This window comes from Pectinophora gossypiella, chromosome 6 (assembly GCF_024362695.1).
Source record: "Pectinophora gossypiella chromosome 6, ilPecGoss1.1, whole genome shotgun sequence".
Classification (NCBI taxonomy): Eukaryota; Metazoa; Arthropoda; class Insecta; order Lepidoptera; family Gelechiidae; genus Pectinophora; species Pectinophora gossypiella.
Window position 1 is genome coordinate 11,096,268 of NC_065409.1, and position 20,821 is coordinate 11,117,088.

The following is a 20,821-nucleotide window of genomic DNA, read 5'->3' on the forward strand; positions in this document are numbered from 1 at the left end:
AAATTTTGACGTTTCACCACTGCGTTTTGTATTTCCTACATTTTTCCGTTTTTCTTCATATTTTAGAAATACAAATAAAACTTTTCGATGTTTGAAATATATTTATTAATTAAACTTCAACGTTTTGTTAAGAAAAATCCTCTTGTAAATGATGCAAATTATTTTTTAGGGCCCATTTTCTTTTTTTGTGTGACATAAAAATAACAATACTTTTGCTAGAACAAAACGCATTAGTTAAGTGATTGTTGTGGGAAAGGGTGTATTTAATTTTCTCTGCCCCCAAATTGACTAATTATCTCCATTTACAATGTGTGATTAGAAAACAGTGGGTGAAACCATGGCAGCTGCTAACGAAGAACAAATTCTAGAAGGTTTTCTGTGCCCCATTTGTAAGGCAGACTTAAAATCGGCTACTCAACTCACGAGCCACTTTGAGAGTCAACATCAGGAAGACCAAGATGTGCTGAGGTCTCTGAAGGATATATTCGGTAAAGCGAAGAAGATTATATTGAATAATGATGATACAGAGTTGAAAGAGACGTTCGATCGGGCGTTAAAGATTAATTATCAGGAGCAGTATTACTATCAGAATGAGGATCAGGTAGTGGGTATTTCGAGGAGTTCTACTGACTACTTTAAAGGAGTAAGGTCTGCGCGACTGGAGCGGTATGCGACTGAAACTAACAAGCTCCTCATAAGGCTGGACAAACTGGTGTGCAACATGCCAGCTGAGCCCAATCAAAGGAAACAACATGAACAGGAAGTGAGTCATTTTCTTTTGTGTTTAGCTCAAGATAATAGGGCACAAGCAAATTATGGCTGAATGATTGGAACATTAGTATTATTACTGATGAATATTCAACATAGTTTTGTAATTTAAGTTAGCTGCATGTTAATGTGGAAGTGCTATTTTTAATTTAAGTATTATGTTCGTCATTGTAATATAATAACTTGATAATATTACCACACCATATGCATTATGATAGCAGACCGGTATGATTTCTTGTACCTAAATCATAGCGGGCCTGTTTTTAAATTAGTTAAGAATTTTGTATGTATTGAACCATGTAATATGAATGTGATATGAAAGTATAAGAGTATAGTTTATTTTATTATTATTAGACTTATTTGTTATATTCTACAGGTGGTGCCATGGCTAGATGGATCCTCAGTAAAGCTCTGTCCAAACTGTGCAAAGGCTTTCAACCTGACAAGAAGAAAACATCACTGCAGGCTTTGTGGTTCTATTCTCTGCAATGACTGCTCACTCTTCTTAGATTTAAATATAGCTAGTAAGTTACTAAATTAAAAAAAGGTTATGTTCAGACACCGTATTAGCAATAGATTAGCCAATAACAATAGACTATCATATATACAAATGACTACTAGATATTTAGGTGCAGGCAACATTTACTATTAAAACAATTATCATTTTCAGGATCAATTGTAGACCCATCAGCACCACAAACAAAAGTACATTCAGAACAAGAAGTGACAGAGAAGACAGGGCTGCGGTTATGTGAACATTGCTACAACCTGATAGAGTTACGGAAACAAGTACAAGAGAACCGGAATGCTAAGACGGTGCTGATGACTGCATATGAGCAGATGAGGAGTCTTATGGACCAAGCCACACCTTCCGTTGCTATGTATGAAAAGGTGAATTGTATACATTGTTCACCCGTACACATAACTTCTATAAACACTTTGCGGCCCAGTACATGTTCTACAGGGTCATCTGTAAACAGTTAAACACCATTACAAAAAGTAATCTAGTTAAAGTTGGTTAGGTTAGGTACTGAGCCAAGAGGCGATAAAACTTCTATGAACAAACAGATAGTTAAATTCCTAAAAGACACCCTAGCAAGAAATAAAAATAAACTGTGTACCTTGTTTTTTTTAATATGTAAAAAGATTTTTACGTGTATTTGTTTTTTTTTTATTAATATAGGTTTGCGTTTGACCACAGTCCCTGATGGTGAGAGACAATGTGGTGGAGGGAGTTGGAAAAACAGATGACAGCAGACAGTACACTTAAATTAATAAAAAAAACTTATTTTTCAGATGTGTCAAAGCCTATTTGATGGAGAGTCCACATACAACTTGTCAGATGTAAACGCAATGCGGGGGAAGATTGGCAAGTTGGCTGAGGGTATAGACTTGCTGAGTAAACAGATAGCCGGGTTCCCCGCCGAACCTGGCACGCGGCAAGCGAAGCTGCAGAACTCGATCAGACAAGCAGCTGCTCATTATATAAAGGTAAAATTAATATGTGGAAATCATTCAATAATAAAGTATATGTTCAGATCAGTGAGGTGTGGATACTTACTTTATCTTGCGATGGATGTACCTCTGACACTACCCCAATTGGGATATAGTCGTCAGCTTATGTTATGTTGTTGTGTTCATTTTCAGACAATTGCCCATAACTTGTTAGTAACTTCCTCACTTAATGTTACCTAGTACTTATTTTTAATACATTTTATTTTATATACTAGTTTAGGCGAAAATACTGAATCTTCATCACCTTTTAAGACAGGGCTCAATAAGTCTACTGTCAATGTTTGATGTGTTTCCTTATAATCTGTATTGCTAGATCTAACTTCTTAAGAGAGACTGTTCTTTGTTACTAAACTTGACTATTATCTTTTCATAATTCGAATAACCATTTCTATGACATAATTATTCATGGTGACAAGAACTTCTTCGTTTCATTTATCAGGAGGAGCTGCTATCCCTCCGTAAGCTACCAACGGAGGCTCAGATCGATGAAGTACGACGACAGCGGTACGAGAGGGCGCAGCGCCAAGTGCGGCTCGAGCGCGAGCGCGCGGAGGCCGAGCGAGCGGCCGCGCCCGCGCCCTCCACCGGGGCGGAGCCCCGCGCCACCACCAGCGCCCACGACGATGACAACCCTATACTCGAGCAGATGAACATTATCCGAGGATACATTAAGGAGGCGAGGAAGGATCTCAAGTTTGAAGAGGTAAGACTTTATTTTTGTCTTTGACTTTTGTTTATAAGAACCGTACCTACAATTTTTTCGTAAATATTAGAGAAGTAGTGGCTGTACTTATCATAAAACATAAGGCTCAATACTGTGCCCGGTTAATGGCAATAGGCTCACCCCCATAACATACTATACACTGCTTTTAACTAGTCAAAGTGGGCCATATGAGGATAATTTTAACAGTGATTATGGGATAGTTCTACTTGTTTGTGGTGGGCACTTTGAGTAAACGTAAACAAGATAACACAGACTACCAAAGATAAAAATACATCTTGTCGCTAAATTTCAATTAGCAGTAAAAATTTTATCTGTCTGTCGGAGGTTGGATGGGCCAAGTGAGCGTGAAACGCGCGCCATACAAGTATAAGCAAATACTTCATACTTCCACTTTGCACTCCACTCATCCGCAAACTTTACAACCCACGGAGCTTCTCGATAGTATATTATAAGGTCGTCTTTTGCATTATGTAGTAATAGTATGTAGTCCTTGTGTAGGGCAAAAAATCAAATATTGACTATCATGCAAGGGGATCTCTCATAATCTCATACAAAATGTAACCCTAGTCAATCCTCTTTTATGTGCAGGTCAAATCTAAGTAATACAATTTTATCTTTCAGGTCGCGATATTAGAAGCGAACCTAAAGGAACTCAAGAAAGAATACCAGTTACAAATGCTCTCAAACAAAATCTAGTCAGTGAAGTAAAAATATACTTTCATAGTAACGAAATAAGCTACAAATCTATATCCAAAGCGCTTGTTATGTACATACTTCTATATTATAGATTTATTTATATTAAGGGACAATTTTATTGATGCATTTTATACTACGTATATCTAAAATTTTTAGTCATTAAGAATAAATAACATTAAATAATTTGTTTTAATGTACTTTACTATATATTTCATTTAATTTAATAACTATTATTAATTGCTTTATTCTACCAAATAGAAATAAAACACATTGATTTTGACATCAGTCTTAAAAATAGGTTTCTTTATAGAAATTAATAGGCAAGACATCAATATAATAAAAAAATACACAGCGCCTAGCTAGAGGCTAATTATTAATAATATATAGGTACTACATGATCCTTTCTTCGATTAATAAAACGATACATATCAGTTAAAAGAGCTAAAAGAAAGAAAACAGGTAAGTCTACTTGTTGTACTTGTCTCGGAACCGCTCGAGCTTCTCGAGCTGCAGCAGCAGCAGCGGGCGCGTGCACAGGGCGCGCTTGATGGCGTCGTCGAGCATGCGCCGCTGGTAGTACGGAGCGATGGGCGTGTCCTCCAGGTGGAACGTGTGCACGCGCCCCATCGTATCAGCCACGAATAGGTTATCCCCCGACGGAGAAAACTTCACGTACGTAAGCGTCACGTTACCAGGAAACGTATACTCCGTGCAAGGAATATGCGTTTTACGGCGCAAATCCCACACCGCCATCACGTTCCCGCTCACCGATATAAGAATCGTCGCGTTCGTCGGACAGAATGCTACGTCATACACCGCCGAAGCACAGTTCAACGTCATAATTACATCATCTAAATCCTCTATCCAGATTCGTATGGCATTGTCCGCTCCACAAGTCACGAGCAAAGAGGTCATAAAAGGAGAATATATCATACTGTAGACGGGGCCCGAGTGAGCCTTGAACACGTCCATGTGCTGGTTGAGGTAGTGCGTGGAACACCTGTGGATACAACCCTCGTCGGTGCCCACCAGGTATATGTGGCTGATGACTGGGTGCCATCGCAGGCACAGTGCTGCCGGGTATCTAATAATCGGCACGTCTACTTTTAGACATGGCTTCGGCGTCTCCAAGCCTTTCATCTTGCCTTCCACGGCACATATACGCATCATGGGCGTGCATATAAAGTCGTGTGTCTTGGTGCTGGTGAATCTGCTGATCCGTCCATCCTGGCCGGCCGCCATCACGTACTCCTGACTTTTGTCTTTTGCAACCCAGCTGGTTGCCCAAATCGGTTCAAAGCAGGGATTCGTGTCGCGTTTACTTTTTGCGATAACTTTAATGCTATACGACGTAATGTCTAGTATGCATATATCCCCGTTAGCAAAAGCGCATGCGATCCAGTTAGGATTCCTATTAGCAAAAGATACAGATGTCACTGGAGTTTCAAACCGGTAACGTCGTTCTGGTGTACAAGGATTTTTGGTGCACCAAATACATACAATGCCGTTCAGTTTCTCAGCGTAACCGAATTTTCCATGTGCTACCGCCAAGATATCCGGGTTTTTGGGATTAAACGCTACACTCATAATAGGACGATTTAAAGTTTCTTCACTTTCAAAATACCATAGCGACTGCATTGTGTAAATATATACCAAATCAGGAGCGAGTGGATCCATACTAACGAGACCCCTGAATTTCTTTTGAGCTTCTGCATAATCTTTAGAGGCAAGAACGCGATTACACAACATTGCCGCATCGAAAAATTGTTGAGTCTGTCCTATCTCCTCGAACGTAGTTCTGGGTTTCTTCTTTTTCTTTTTGAGTCGTTTCTTCCGCAAGAGGTAGGCCGCCGCGGACTGGTACATGACCATCTCGTCATCGGACTCCTCCTCCTCTTCCTGCGCGAGCTGCGCGTACGTGTCGTACATGTCCCACACGGATGCGAAACACATCTGGTTCTTCTTCTTCGGTCGGGTCGACAGCGAGTGCCGGGTTTGGAACATGGTGTATCTCGTTTGAGTCTCCTGGAAACCCATTTTTCTATTTCTACCCTTTCCGACTGTGATGTACGCGTAGTTTTCATTTTCCTCTTCTGCTGCTCGTCCGTCAGCGGTGCCTTTATCGTAAGAAAAGCTAGGTAAGCTGAACAAATATACAGTCGGTGTTTCTTTGAGTTCGACGTATATTGTGGGTGGATACTTAGTGAGCGGCATGATTTTTGGCAAGTAATACGCTGAAGGCGCTTGCTCGACATCAAAATCGGTGGGCGGGTAACCCTCCTCCGTGTCGATTGTGTGATCGATATGGATGTCGTCAAGGTCTATGGTGGTGGCGTACACTTTCATACCCATGTCGGACCTAGACCTGCCTGCTTTTAAGCCTGTCTCGCTTTTTCGGCGTTGCTTAGTTTCGTAAGCCGCATGGGTGAACGTATGTTCCATGGTCAAATAGTCGGTGTCGATTAGGTCATCTGGTGTCATGTCAATATCGTTGTTGATGACGCGGTATTTTTGTCGCTTGTCCATGAAGCAGAAGGTACCGGAGGTACGACGTGTCTTGCTTTCGGTGCTGGCTTCTACTTGAGACGCGGTGGCAGTCGTGGTGCTGAGTTTGTCCTCCTCGATGTTGAGTTGGGACGACAAGTCCTGAGATGTCTCGTCTTTCGACATCTTTATGATTTATTAGGTACAATAATAAAAATGTAAAATATTTCAAGTTATGATTTGTTCATGAATTGTCATCAATTGACATCGGTCAATACACTACAATTGTCATTAATGACAAGAGAAGCAAATAAAAAATAAATGTTTTGAAATGAGGTTCAATATCGAATATTTACATAGGAACCTCAACCTGCTTGGTGCTGTAGCTAACTTTCGCGAGCACAGTGTATCTACGTAGGTAGCTACTTAGGTACTCTAAAGCCAGAGACGTAATGAAAAAAAAAAAAGCTCCATGATTGTTATTATTTATTATATTATATTAAAAATCATTGGCGACGTTTGTGACTCTCTTTTTGAATGGTCTGTTTTTTCTCTACTTGTGGCTCTGTCTTCCCCAGTAGGGCCCTATGCCGAGGTTTTTTTGCAGCTGATTTTCCTTGGCTAAACAGCTTGAGAAGCTGCAGCTGTTTTAGGCGGATGGGACATTCGACAAAAAAAATATAAACATGGACGACTTAGTGTTTCCTCTGTGATCCAAAATGTTAGCAATTGAATAAAGATATTTTTGAATTTAAGGATTACGGATACTGTTGCAGTAAAGGTATCGCATTGCGGGTCCGAAGCAGGTCGAGCATATCGCACACGCGTCATCGTCTCGCTTTGCGGAGCGCACTTCCGCCTACGCCGGCGCAGACTGCAGGCACACTTCGCAACATTGTTATTCTTTCTTTTATAGACTAAGTACTCTATATGGTATGTATAAGTAATTTAAAAGTTAAACAATTTGTAATGGAAAAATTATACCTGTAGATATATCTTATCTATCTAGTGCCTACTTACACCGGTCTAGTACTAGATAAATATCTACCTACTCGTATTATAAGCTAATAAAGTTATGCTGTAGTATTCTTCATGGTCCTATGTATACGCGACACTCATGACCACACCTGGTTTGACACACTGGCGAGCAGCAGAATGAAACGCCATCAAACCGACAACGATCTACCAGTTGGAGACTTCTCCTGCAGAGTGTGCGGTAGAGTTTGCCGCTCTAGGATTGGCTTGCACAGCCATGAAAGAAAATGCATTTCTTCGAGGCAATGACGTCATAAATCGTCTGAAACAGACGTATAAGGCCAATGATAAATGATAGGAAGATTGTAGTTAAAGTCTAGTTATGTAGATAGATAGGTACTTATTATTTTGCTTAGGTACGTAGCTAAACAAATTGATATTTCGTCACGGCCAACACGCCTTTACCCGAAAAGGCATGGGTACAGCTAAATTAAAAGCGGCTCATTAACTGACTCAGATACGTTTATAAGTTGAGTCAGCCATGTGTGCATTGTTGTTGAGATGCAGAGTTTATCAACCTCGAGACGCTACCGTCCTGCAGCCGAGCGTGACGCGGCACGCACCAGGTGGGTACATTTGCAGCCCGCGCGTGCGGACGAGCACCTGCCTGACAAACTGTGGACCACCCCTGGAAAACACACGACCAAAATCACAATAATCGTCAACCACTTCCAGAGCAATCCGCGCCATGAAGAAAATCCTGAGGAAGTTTAAAGAGAGTAAGTTTTTTAGACTTTGTTCTCCTATTCATTAAGTATGCTTAAGTATTTAAAAACTGATTAAAATTAAGTAGGTATAAGTACTAACCGCGTGATTGTAAAATAATTAAATCAACTTGCCTTCTAGCACCTTACGACCTGGAAAATGCAACTTTACATTCAGGAATTAAGATTATATTCCCAAGATAAGCGTGTGCAGTATGTAAACATTGGCACTGCGTGGTGATTTCATGTTAAAATATGCATCTGAGATTAGAGATACTTTGATCTTAGAGCCTGTCGCTTCTCCTATTACGTCGAATTATCCGCTGTTTAAACATTAATAGTAAATGTAATATTTTATAGGCAAGAGGTAGTTCGTGTTACATACTAAACATTGCAGATTATATGCTTTTAAATTGAAACCTACCAACTAGGCAGTATCCAATTCTTGTAAGCTGTGTTATGGACTACGCGTTACTTAAGTAGGTAATCCACGCCCACGGAGCAATATGCTTTCAAAAATACGACATCGTGCAAACTGCAAAACAAATACATGTTTCTCGATATCGTTTGTAGAGATGTCTAGATCCGTAGAGCTTTTGTTGTCTCTGTTATGTATGTTTTATGCAACGTCATTAAGTACTACACAATACAAGCATGTAAGTATTTTCAGACCGCATTATTCCGCGCAGGCGCTCATAATCTGACACACCTATTACGGGCGCCGGCCAATGGCCATGTATCACATAAATTAATCACCCTCAATAGCTCGCCCGACAAAAGGAGAACGACGGAGCACCATCAGATAATAGTGCAGGTTAATTTCCACCCCACCCGCCCACATTTCGTCGGTGAGCCATGCGTGCGCGACCGAGCGCGTGCGCACATCGATACCATGTATCGGTAATTGCATCTCTGGCTGCATAATACAATGAAGTGACCAGTCAATGCATCTTTCGGAGTTAATGTCGCGATGTAAATACTGTCTTTGTACGTTTTAGTCCTAGTAGGTAGGTAAACTGAGTGTCTCTACTCAATAATATCGAGTCTGTAATATAATGTGTTTATGGTATTCGTTTTAAATCAGACAGCAATGTGAAAAGGTGAACACGGTTGTTACAACCAAAGGGTATATGCCATCGCATATGCAGCGAATTTTCCAAAAGTCGCCAAGATCGTGTTCATGAGAGTTAAGGCGATGTAATTTCGAAATTGTTTCGCCGGCCGTCAGCGTGACAGGACGAGTGTGGACGCGCGGCGCGGGCGCGGGCCAGGCCGAGGGTCGAAAGGTCGCGCGCGCAGACGCGCCCCGCCCCCCTAATTGCCGCGTTCCACGCAAATAAATAATTTTTATCCACCGTGCCGCGATCACGCTCCTTCTTGACCTTAAATTATTGCACGTAAAGCTCTTTTTTGTGAAATTTTAATCGGTTTCCCGAATACCAGCGGATCGGAGAGGAATTCCGCGTGAGGATAGCAGCCAGCTGGGGTGATCGCTCGGCCGATACCACTGCTACGTCGAATTGTTAATGATACCTCCGATGTTGGCGCAGACGTAATAATTATAAACCATTCGCTTAATAAATTTATTTTCTTTTGATTTCAATTGTTGAAAGTCTTGCCTGATGCAAGCTCATTTCAAACTTTTACTTGGTAAAGGCTGGTTGTTTAAGCGTCATTACTTCAAAGTAGTGCAATGACAGAGTTCCATCATCAAATAGCCGTTTGCAACAGCTCTGTTGATCGTTCTATTCAAATTGCATTCTCTTAGATAAAGTATGCTAGATTTCGTAATCCGAGACCGTTGAGCTAAGTTATCATTGCAGGTACTTAGGTACATTCCGAACCGAGGTGCCTATAAAATGGTAGAAAGTCTTTAAAACATATAAGATATAAGCGACTTAGAGTTATTATGAAGGTTGTATAACCAAATTTACGATAAACCTCAGAAATATGCATTGAAATTAAAAACGATTAGTGATATATCACTAATGCGATACGACAGAATGACCAGTAATGGCACCAGGTTTGGATTGGAGCCATAAAAAAATCGAAAGCAAATAACAACCAATTAATTTCTTGTTCACACTCTACCAAGAGCATATCTCCACGTTTGTGATGGAATGTGGTGAAAAACAGATATAAAATTCGTGCTACTATCATGAACACAAAACTATCCGTGGACTGTACAGCTGAGAGAGGAATTTAGATAGAGTACCTACCTAAATATGTACTAAGGTACGAAATCATTCTCCATTTAATTAGGGGTCCTTGCAATCTAATTTTGACCGAAAACAAAAGCTAGGTAAGAAACGTAGGTACTTCGCAAATTTCTTTTATTTTTTAAATAAAATAACGCTAAAGACAGTGGCCCCGATTCCTGGAGACACCGCCTAATTTTATTTTAAGTTATATCCGTCATTTTCATATCCGTCGAAAACGAAAGGGACGGATGATTCACAGCTCTTAATTTTAGGAAGAATGAGTAAATTAATGTGTCGGGTTATTGACTGATGTAAAATTTATAAACGGTTGGTTTAGATTTGTGCTTAAAATTGACGTGTGTTCCATAAATTTTATGCTTGTCGATTACCCGTCCCTTTCCTTTTCGGCGGATAAGAAAATGACAGATATAACTTAAAATAAAATTAGATGGTATTTACAGGAATTAGCACCATTACCTTCTTAAACGTTATTTAAAAATGATGTATGTAACCATAAATAAGCCCGTTTTCTCTTTGAATCACATACATCCAAAACCCATTTCTCGGGAATATGGGTTTTCTTACGTTGTGTTCCTTCACCGCTGAGCACGTGATACCTGATTCAAACATGAATTCGAAAATCACAGGTTTAAAGTACTTGATTGATAAAATAATTTCTAAAGAAAATTATTACACCCTAATTTACCTATTGTTTAATTGCGTGATAAACGTTCGCTGCGGTAGGTACCTACCTACCTCAACAGAACCAATGCACTTTATTTTTAAAGTATCGACATCTGCATTTTCCTATTGTCCATTACCTGTATTATTATTCATTTTCCACGTACGTTCGTTGCGTTATTATTATAATGTGTATAGTTTGTAAAAGCGTGAAGCGAACAAACGGGTGTCCGGAACGAATCCGTCGCTCCCTGCTGGAGTGGTTTCCTATTCGCCACACTCTCGTAACTGCGACATTACGACGTTCTACTAACCTCTACTACATCCTCTACACTACTATTAGGTTTCGCTTTCCATTGTACACACACCTTATGTATGAAACGGTACCGTAACGCACAATATGGGAATTATCGACACAACATGACTTTCTACTTGCTGAATTATTCGACATCGGAAAACAAGTTTTTTAAAGTTTAACTTTAATTGTTGGTGAGTAAAGTTAATAATACCTACGCTTTGTTTTATAATCAATTAACCATTTAGAAAAAAACTACGGGTTACGTTCTTTTTTACGTAATACTTTTTGTAGGCGTAAAGGAAATATTTATCGATTTACCTATTCATTGAATTCGTTTATTTGAAAATAAGATCAAATACTTATGAATTATTTAAATGTAAGTATACAACATTCACCCCAGTATTATGAGGTGGTTTGAATGAGTTATTCGTGCCAGCCCCCGTAACATTTCACCAACTATTCGTATCCTACCTGACTGTACAACAATTTTACTGTGACCTGTGAAATTTCATCCCCCAGCTCAAACCCCAACTGCGATAATCTTACTGTTGGTATTGTGGGGGCTCAGGTTATGATTGCCGTGGACTATGTTATATGCGGCGTGCTCGGAACGTAATGCGCCTGGGCAATTTTGCCTTTTGGCCGATTGCTGCGTGCAACGTTCTGTGGATTCATAAGGGAAGTAAGGTCGGCAGACGAGATGTAGCTCTAATGGATATTTAATGATAATTAGAATTGTTTCATCTCAGGAGGACCCCTACTTCAATAAGAAGGACATACTACCTGTCAATAATTGTAGCAAGGATTTTCCGGCACAGAAGCACTACCGCCGAAATAATCGAAGGTTTCTGATTATCATTATACTTACTACATACATAATACGTAAACATACCTACTTACATCAAAAGCAGTCATTTTACGAGAAAACATAAAATTTCTTGACACGCAGATTGTTATATCATCATCATACGGAGACTCATGCTTATATCTTTGGTTTACTTTCACCGCTAAACTACCAAAACACAAATTTTGCACTTTTGTGCTGTCGGCGCGCGCGCTGGCCGGCCGGGGCGCGGGGCGCGTTCTCACGGTGCAATTATCGGTTGCCTACACTTACCCTTAATTTCATCCTTCCTACCAGTTCCGACACTGATTTCAGGATGAACTCTTTGTTGTTATTTTCGCACGCTTCTAAGAATTCAACATTTCTAAGCATTGTTCAACAGATAAACGCTACACATAAGAATCCATGTAGATTTTTTACAAATTTAACTCGATATTTATCAGAAACATAATGATAATGTTTAATTCGTGTAGGCGTTCCGAAGAATAATAGTTTGTGGACGGACATAATAACTTTTCGATAATGATCTCGATAATAATATGCTTAAACTAATAGATGTTCGGCTCAATGGTTTATACGCGTTCGTGTGATCGAAAAGTTTCCTGCGTGAAGAGACGAAGTGTTGTATTTTATTCACCATTATCCAGTTGGGGTTGAGTGCTAGTAAATTATAAAAGCTTTAAAATATTTACAAAATATGTGAAGTGGGACATTGTAAAGGTATTTCAAAATAAGCACATTCTTTTTGAGGATAACAAAAGCATTGCGCGCGGTCGATGTCACGGTGGGACGCGTGTGCGCACGTTTTCGGCAGTCGTGATCTGCGCCGGAACATTCCTCCCCCGAGGGAGCGAGGGGCACATTCCCCTCATAGCGATATGCTCATCTCATCTTCCGTGTTCACGCCTCGACATCGAACAAAATAATAATACGCTGATCAGTTTGATATCACAACATGTTCATGTTCATGTTCATCTCAACTGCTATGGACTTCAGTTTCTGGATTTGTCAGCAATAAACTAAATAATGTAACGCAGGGTAAATAAGATTGCAGCTGCAATAAAAGCCAACACTTGAAATATAAAACCGAGAAACGAGCGCGAAATAGCACGAAATTGAAGGAAAATCTGCACGGCACAGGTTTTGCGAATATGTCTGTCTCACTTTCCAATTTTGAGAAATGTAAAAAGCACGTAAAAGTTATTACGAGGGTCGTATTTTTATAACTTTATATTATGCGATTTAGGCAACTTTGCGGTATCCGAAAACATCAGCGTTGCGGTCGAGGTGTAAATAAACAAAATACGACTTGCTTGACTTGAAAATAAGTCTTTTTGTGGGTTGAAATTCAAAATAAAATCATCGATCTCTGCTACGATCACCAATATAAATAAATAAGTTGTACCAAAACCAAATAATAATCATTTATGTAGACAAACTGTTGCAGGACAGGGATAATGTAATCATTAGATCGATACGTGCAATCCTGTATGCGTGTTGTTGTGCGCTTGCGCATCATTAACCACGTGTTGATGAATAGCGCAGTGTAGCGCGTAGGATGCGCGTCGGTAATGTCCGAGCCCTGCGCGCGCAACCTTTCACGCATAATATTTTTTTTTTTGCGACTGCATTATTTTATTAGTTAAGTAATATTTTTTATGCTCCGAATGATACGTAGATATATCTGATAATTTGGTTTGTGAAAGTATACTTTACTTACCGGAGGAAAAAATAATAAGGAGGAAAGAATAACTTAGATGTAAGTAATAGGTATAAATATAAAACAACCATTCTATAGTGAATTTTCATTAAGAATTTTGTCACATGAACGACTTGGCTTAAGGACTATCTATCGAAACATTATCCGCGCATGTACTGCTCAAATCGTCTACCCTTATCCTACAAAGCATCTGGAAATACTCGTACAACAAACTGCTTTCTTTTCCCTGATGAACAGATATCCGAGAACAATAAGCTAACGAAAACGCAAACACAGGTGTTAAAACGAAATCTAAATTAGATAACAACACCGTGAGAAGTGTTAAAACAAGCGTTCTCTGTTAAGAGCATTCTGTTTGTTTTTCCACCAATTACAGAAGTGTGACGAGATTAGAGAAACGAGTCATTGTATTCGTTATGCAAAAGAACGCATATCTGGAGGATCGTGACCGCAGGTTTGTGTCGGCTGCGAATCGTGTCCTGAGGCGTATTCGGCGTAGTCCATTGCGTTCGCATAAGTGCGCTCGTGAGAATGTTCCGAGATTTTTTAGAGGTGGGCGATGTCGATAGTGTATCAGTGAAGGCCTGCGGTCCGGCAGTGGCGGGCGCGAGGCCGCGGACGGTGGGCGGCGCGCATGGTCCCGTGGTCGGCGCTCGCGCAAAGTCAAAGGGCTGCGCTCGCGGCAGCCGCAATCGCCACCGCGGGTACTCCGGGAGCACATCCCCTCGGGAGGGCATTGTTTCACGCACCTCGATCCTCGCCCACTTTCATTGTTCGCGATCCCGGCTTGTTATTTATACCGCGTATCGTAATCCGCTCAGCTGAGCGCGCCAATAAATTGCGTTATTAATTGCCCCCATCGAGTTACGATCGATTGTTTTTTTTAAGTACATAAGTGCGTAATTTTTCATATATTACTTGCAGAACTTACATTTAAAGATTTGCCGCCGCCTTACCGCGAAAACGAAGTCGCCGAGGAAGAGAATTCTGAAGAACCACAGCATTTGGTAAATTCATTACTACCGATTTAAGTAAACCTCTTGTGCAACACATTGTATGGGAGAAAAATAATGTAAAAAATAAATATTTCAGGTCAACACTCTACCATGCGATGGTCTAGACCTGCTAGCTAATTGCAAAATTAAATCTACGACAACTGATAGTGAAAAGTCAGAGGTAGAATATACAGAAATTCAAGACATGGGTTTATGGCACTCCACACCACTGGCCCACCGCCACAAATCCAAAATATCATTGACGTGGGTCTTAAAGGAAAATTTGGACAGTGCCAAAATTCCAATAGAAAAGTCGCAAGGTGAAGATAAATTGAGGAGTTTTATTAGAAATGAGGTGGATCGACAGCGTTATAGTCAGAAGTTTCATGAGAACGATAACAGAAAGTGCAAGTCTAGAGAAGTGAAGGAGAGGGTCGTGGGGCGGAATGAGTACTATCATAATCTTAGGTTTAGGAGTGCGTGTGAGGAGTTCGTGAACGGGACGGAGTCAGGGTCGGACGACACGAGCGTGGCGACGGGCGAGTACGCGCGGAGGAAGCACCGCCACCGACACCGCCGGCGGAAGAGGCAGAGCGCCAGGTTCGGGTACGACATACGAGACCTGGATGGCTTTTTGAGCGAGGTAAGTTGATTTCACTACCTACTTATTCGTTTTTCACGCCAAGTCCCTTCAATAAGATGTTGTTACATGTTGTTGCCTTATGATTGTTTCACGTTTACACGATGATCAATTAGAGTTACTTTACATTACAATGCTTAAAGTTTCGTTAAACATTTCAATGGAATAAAAAAGTAAGTAATCAATTAAATGAGGGAATTGGGTTTGGTTCTGTGAGGTCGAATCCGCGAACATTGATCTCTTTGATTGAATGTTTTGACCCCATCATCACAATAAAAACTAAAGATTATTACGAGAAAAATAATTAAGAAACACATTCCATGTTTAATTTATGACATAATTCATCATTCTTCGGCACGCATCAGCTCGATTATTAACGGATACTCCTTTACAAAAGAATTTTAAATGCACTTGTAAATCTCGACCATTACTCATGTCCGCGATATTATTATGACATTATGGTACAGTGCATTCCGCTTTTTGTGCCTTACCTCGAAGCATGAGGCGATCGAACAATATAGGCCGCAAAATTGGCGCAAAATTGGATAAGACATAAATTGCACGTCAATTACAAATTTTGAGATTCTTTCCGAAGGTTTAATAAAGAGTTTCGCTGAGGTTTCGGAGCGGAATGATTATCCGGAACATTTTCATTTTGGCTGATCTCGGCATTATGAGCCTTGCTGTAGGGTTTCCAAAGTCGGTATTCCCCTAAAGTCCGTGTATAGGATAATCTGAAGTGGACGGGGCCATTCATCAATGCGGTTTATTTAAAACAACAATATATCTTGCGAGGTTAAGCGTTACGGTGTTAATTGCACCAGTATATTCTTATGGAGATACTTCATGAGAAAGTTTTAAATTTGCCTTTAATCTCCGACCATTCATTTCTTGATACGAAATAATGAACTGTAAAATTAGCGTGAACAAATGTCAAGTGCAAGTTAATCGAAGCCGAGAAAGATTTGTATATTAGCGTTCTTGCGAGAATGCATCGCATATTGCGTACCTGTCTAATTATTTATGGATGGATAAAAGATGAGGTTAGGTGCGATCGAGGTCCTTCTTATGATTACTAGACATTAGGATTTTTGTTAATAACTAATGATACTTGTTTTTCTAGGCTACAATAGACCGTCCGGGCAACATTCCCGTGGTAATAGCGTACCCCACCACCCTGTACCAGACGCACAAGGAGTCGCAACGGGAGTTGACTCTACCACTAGGCACGGTGGTCAATGCTGTGTTCAAGAACCAACAGTGGCTCTACGCGCAGACCCCGCATGGGGATGAAGGCTACGTGCTGTATGGAGCTTGCCTGCCGTTGGGAATACTGCCTAATAGGTGAGCATTTCACAATAGTTAGGTGAGCATCGTGGGTCGACCCCTGGCAAGATGGTGGCTGGAAGCGCCTGGATACGTAAAGCTGAGTGGCGCGCCTTGGGACAGGCCCATGTCTAGCAGTTGACTGCAATGATGATGAATATAAGGTGATGTAATAATGTGAAGCAGCAGTAGTTTTAAGCGGATGAGACGTTCGACAAAAAATATATTTCTGTAAAAATTGATTCAAAGTGTAACTGTATTATGTGTGTGTTTTATTATGTTTGACTTTGTGATAGATCTCGTTCACCCGTTATGATGATGTCTGATGTTAATCAAGATGGTTTGCTGGGTAGCAGAGAGAATACACGAGGAGGAATACCATAATTGATCGCGAATTTATAGGTACAAAGATGGAAGAGGGAAGAAAAGAAGAGGGAGGATATGGAGCTAAGAAACAGTCGATTTTGACAAGGGTTTATAGTTTAACCTTTTCAGATACATTTTGAATAACCATCCCAATAGTTTCTCAAAATGATTCCTATAAGAATTGAATGAAATGTTTCATGACAGAGAACTTATATAAGATCTCGTTTGTCATTCCAGGACCCCCCAAAAGAAGACCCCATGTTGGGAGAGCAGCACGGACATCTATCCGCGGCCCTGTGGCAACCTCACCGATACCGAGAAGGAGCAACTGCGCGGGCGCACGCGCTCCGAGTGCCGCTACCGACCAGCAAGGCGGAAACACAAGAACTCGTGCGCAGAAAAAGACTTCGACACCCTATACTTAAGAACTAAATCCGTCTGTTCAGAAATAAACAAACTAGGCAAAGAGAACTATAAAAACATAAAATTACAAAGACAGACTTTGTTAGTTGTGAACAGTGATTACAAAGGTAGTGTGTTGAATAAAACGTTATCAGTGAACCAGGGTGACGTGGTGATCCTAGTACAGGGCGGGGGCGCCGAGGCCGACGTGGACGCCGAGTGGTTTTACGTGAAGAAGAGAGATGGAAGCCACGGGTTCATCCCCGCGGCGATTGCCGGCCATGGGTATATTTGAGAAGTTTCACAATTCTGCATCGTTTCAAGTTTGTGTGTATAAAGTCATGAAGAGATTTTGTGAGAGAGTTTGTGAAAACAGTTGTGTCAAAAACTTTTCAATGCCACGTCATATAGATCGTCACTCTAACGCTTCACCCATCTTTTGACGAGAGGACGTCACAAGCCAGAGGGCGCTTCTGTGCGCGCCGTCTCCGCCATTGGCAGTTAACATATCCGACGTTGAAAAAGTTACTCTGACTGTAGAAAACTATTTTATTTTTTATGCCTTTTCGTCGAAATTTTCGCACGTTAAATGCTCCGTATTTATTCAGTATGCAAAAAAATGTTGCTGCTTGTGTATCTATACTTTGTGATTATTGTGTGACACCTGCTCATGTCTTGCATTTAAGTAATTTAAACTTAAATTAATTTATTAGATTAATAAAAAGTTGTTTTGTATGTTTCAGATATTTTATTATCAAAGTCTTAACCTACTTCAAAGACTTTACTTGAAAAATACTAGATTAAACTTACCGAAAATGTAAAACTTGGTCTCTGTAGTTGAATGTTGTGCAGAGGTCTATTTCAGGGCTGGAGCCAGCTATAGCCAGGACTTTGTTAGGGCTGGTTCTTAATGCTGCTGAGTATACCGTTGTGGCTGACACTGGTAGTTCTACTTTGACTTCTCCGGAGTAACTTAGCTGGTATAGATGCTTGGCAGTTCCTCCGGCGACGACACAGTCGTCATGGAAGAAGGACACGTGGATGCCGTGGTCAGGGATGTCGAACACTGTTACTGCGTCGAGGGATCGCAGGTGCCAGAGCGCGAGACGTGGTCCTCCACCGCATATCTGTGGAAAGAATAAAAATCTTATATTCTATCTATACATATAATATATTTTAGTGTAAAAGTCACTGGTGGATTAACTAACTAAAATTTCAAATAAGGTTCCTTGGATGAGCACTAAAAAATTCATTGCAAGAGAATGAATGAAGAGGAAATGAAAGTTTGTAAAGTAAAATTCATGAAATTGCACAAACATTGTGTGTTTTCCAAATGTTTCAAAAAAGAGGATGGAAATTTGTTTTGTTTAAGAGAATAAGAATGAAAGAATGAATCTATTGAAAGGCATTCAATATATTATGTTTTATAATGTAAACAGCATAGGTAGACACATCACTACCTCAATCAACTTTTTAATATATTGAGAGATAAAACAAAAAAGCCTGTAAAAGGAATTGTAATTAAAGAGAGGTGTGATATATGTACTTACAATCCAATCTTCTCCTAGTGAAGCAGAGCCAACCCACTTGCCAACATCAGGGCGGCTGACCTTGCTATTAGTATAGGGCTGCACTTTGTTATGAGCTTTGCCAGTCTTTATGTCCCATAGCAAAACTGAGCCATCTTCCCCTGCTGATATAAGTTGATTACCCCTGAAATAGACAATGTTATAAATAATTTTGAATCATCTCCCTGGCATTGTCCCGTTTTTCACAGGGTTTGCTTATCAACCTGATGATTTGACAGATCGAGTTTTTACAGAAGCGACTGCCTTTCTGACCTTCCAACTCGTGAAGGGAAAACCAGCCCAATACAGGTTAGGTCACATACCTCCGAAAATACACTTCTCAGCATGTTACAAATATTTTTGAATGAAATGGATTAATTGATTTCTCGTTTTTTTTAAAAAAACTTAGTCTTTAATTTATAAAACGACACTACTGATGGGTATACTTTTTTTAATACCAACGTGTACCACACTACCTCTGTAGGTTGGCAACCTGTTCACATGTTTGACCAATGACATAAATGAATTGATTTGATGAAACAAACATTTAGCATGAATATGCATATAGGTACTCACTTTCCATGGACAGAATGTATGAAATCAGTGTGGCCCTCATAAGTGGACACTAATCTACCATCCTCCAGGTTAAATGCATAGATGTTACAATCTCCACAACCAGCAAACAGTTTTTCTTCACCTTCAGATAACCACAAACAGTTGATATCACTCTGTTCCATAGACGGTTGCGAGGGAGTCCTTATTGTCCATGATGGCTTCCCCAGTTTGGCACATATGACAGCTTTCCAGTCCCATCCAGTAATTTCATTCACAGTTCCAATTATTAAAAACTTTTCTGTACTAGCCAAACTACAAATCTGGCTACGATTTTCAAATGTATGCACAAACTTTGGCTTATTATAATCGTCTGTCAGCAATTCAGGAATTGGGTTTAGAATTCGATCGAGACTGAAATATAAATAAAGTAAAAGTTACGTTAACTGACTTAACTCTAAAATGCATTTAACATACTTTGTAATTTGACCAACTTACTCAAATACAGCAATTTGTCCGTAAATATTGCCGGCTACCAAATACTTGCCGCACGGTGAAAAAACTTGACTCAATACAGTATTGTATAACATTTTATCTAGCATCGTAACAGATGGTTAAGTAAACCAATCTTCGTATTTATAAATCAAGCAAATTAAGGGAAATATAAAAAGTACTCTGTGAATTCACCACATAACCTCAGTTTGTAAACAAATGTCAACTTTTTTTTTTTGTTTTGGTTTTCCCCGAAGGGTAAGGCAAAGGGAACTATGCCCATACAGCCATGTCTGACGTATTTTTTTTCTTGATGATTAATGAAATGATGAAAGGTGATGATGATGAAACCTAAGCCCCCACCCTCGGAGTAGACTCCTACTCCGAACCCCAAACGAATTAAGTCAAAAGTCCGCATAAACTTTTGAGTTATGAAGCGGCTTCCCGGCACGAAGCGAAAATAGGCAGATACACTTTGTTTATTGAATACTCCAATATAATAACACTCGCGAATGTCTTCCGACTTGAACTTAATGCGATCATTAACCACAAAACACCACTTCGTATTAATTATTTAGATTACTCAATGAAGAAAGCAACTGTCCCGTTCCCGTTTCCCGCCGAAAAGCAGAAAAGCCACAAATGTCAACATTGACATCAGGGTTGCCAGATATGTATTTACAATTTCCTAAAAAACGACACCTATTTTTTTTATCTGATTTGCTCCATGAAACTTTACTACTTGTTTACTACCTATATAATTTGGTATTTTTAAGGCATTTTATTTTATAGAAAAGCACAGCTTTTTCA

At 40.0% G+C, this 20,821-nt stretch overlaps 4 protein-coding genes across 4 annotated transcripts; 2 read left to right on the plus strand and 2 right to left on the minus strand.

Annotated features, from left to right (window-relative positions):
- The first annotated feature begins 221 nt into the window (after positions 1-221).
- On the plus strand, positions 222-3,805 carry LOC126367545 (rabenosyn-5). Its single transcript, XM_050011122.1, has 6 exons — positions 222-763; positions 1,145-1,292; positions 1,439-1,659; positions 2,065-2,259; positions 2,723-2,986; positions 3,629-3,805. Exons 1-6 carry the CDS (start codon positions 338-340, stop codon positions 3,701-3,703), a joined length of 1,329 nt encoding a protein of 442 aa, XP_049867079.1. The 5' UTR covers positions 222-337; the 3' UTR covers positions 3,704-3,805.
- Positions 3,806-4,168: 363 nt separating this feature from the next.
- LOC126367650 (dynein axonemal intermediate chain 4) lies at positions 4,169-6,373 on the minus strand. The gene has a single exon (XM_050011277.1). The coding sequence runs from the start codon at positions 6,371-6,373 to the stop codon at positions 4,169-4,171; it is 2,205 nt and encodes a 734-aa protein (XP_049867234.1).
- A 7,828-nt stretch (positions 6,374-14,201) lies between these two features.
- On the plus strand, positions 14,202-17,707 carry LOC126367651 (uncharacterized). The gene is made up of 5 exons (XM_050011278.1): positions 14,202-14,307; positions 14,595-14,677; positions 14,763-15,308; positions 16,429-16,649; positions 17,235-17,707. The coding sequence occupies exons 1-5, from the start codon at positions 14,202-14,204 to the stop codon at positions 17,692-17,694; spliced, it is 1,416 nt and encodes a 471-aa protein (XP_049867235.1). The 3' UTR covers positions 17,695-17,707.
- Positions 17,708-18,130: 423 nt separating this feature from the next.
- Positions 18,131-20,424, minus strand: LOC126367556 (THO complex subunit 6). Its single transcript, XM_050011136.1, has 4 exons — positions 20,018-20,424; positions 19,544-19,933; positions 18,950-19,112; positions 18,131-18,526 (listed from the first exon to the last, which is right to left on the minus strand). The coding sequence occupies exons 1-4, from the start codon at positions 20,119-20,121 to the stop codon at positions 18,206-18,208; spliced, it is 978 nt and encodes a 325-aa protein (XP_049867093.1). The 5' UTR covers positions 20,122-20,424; the 3' UTR covers positions 18,131-18,205.
- Between the last annotated feature and the right edge of the window lie 397 nt (positions 20,425-20,821).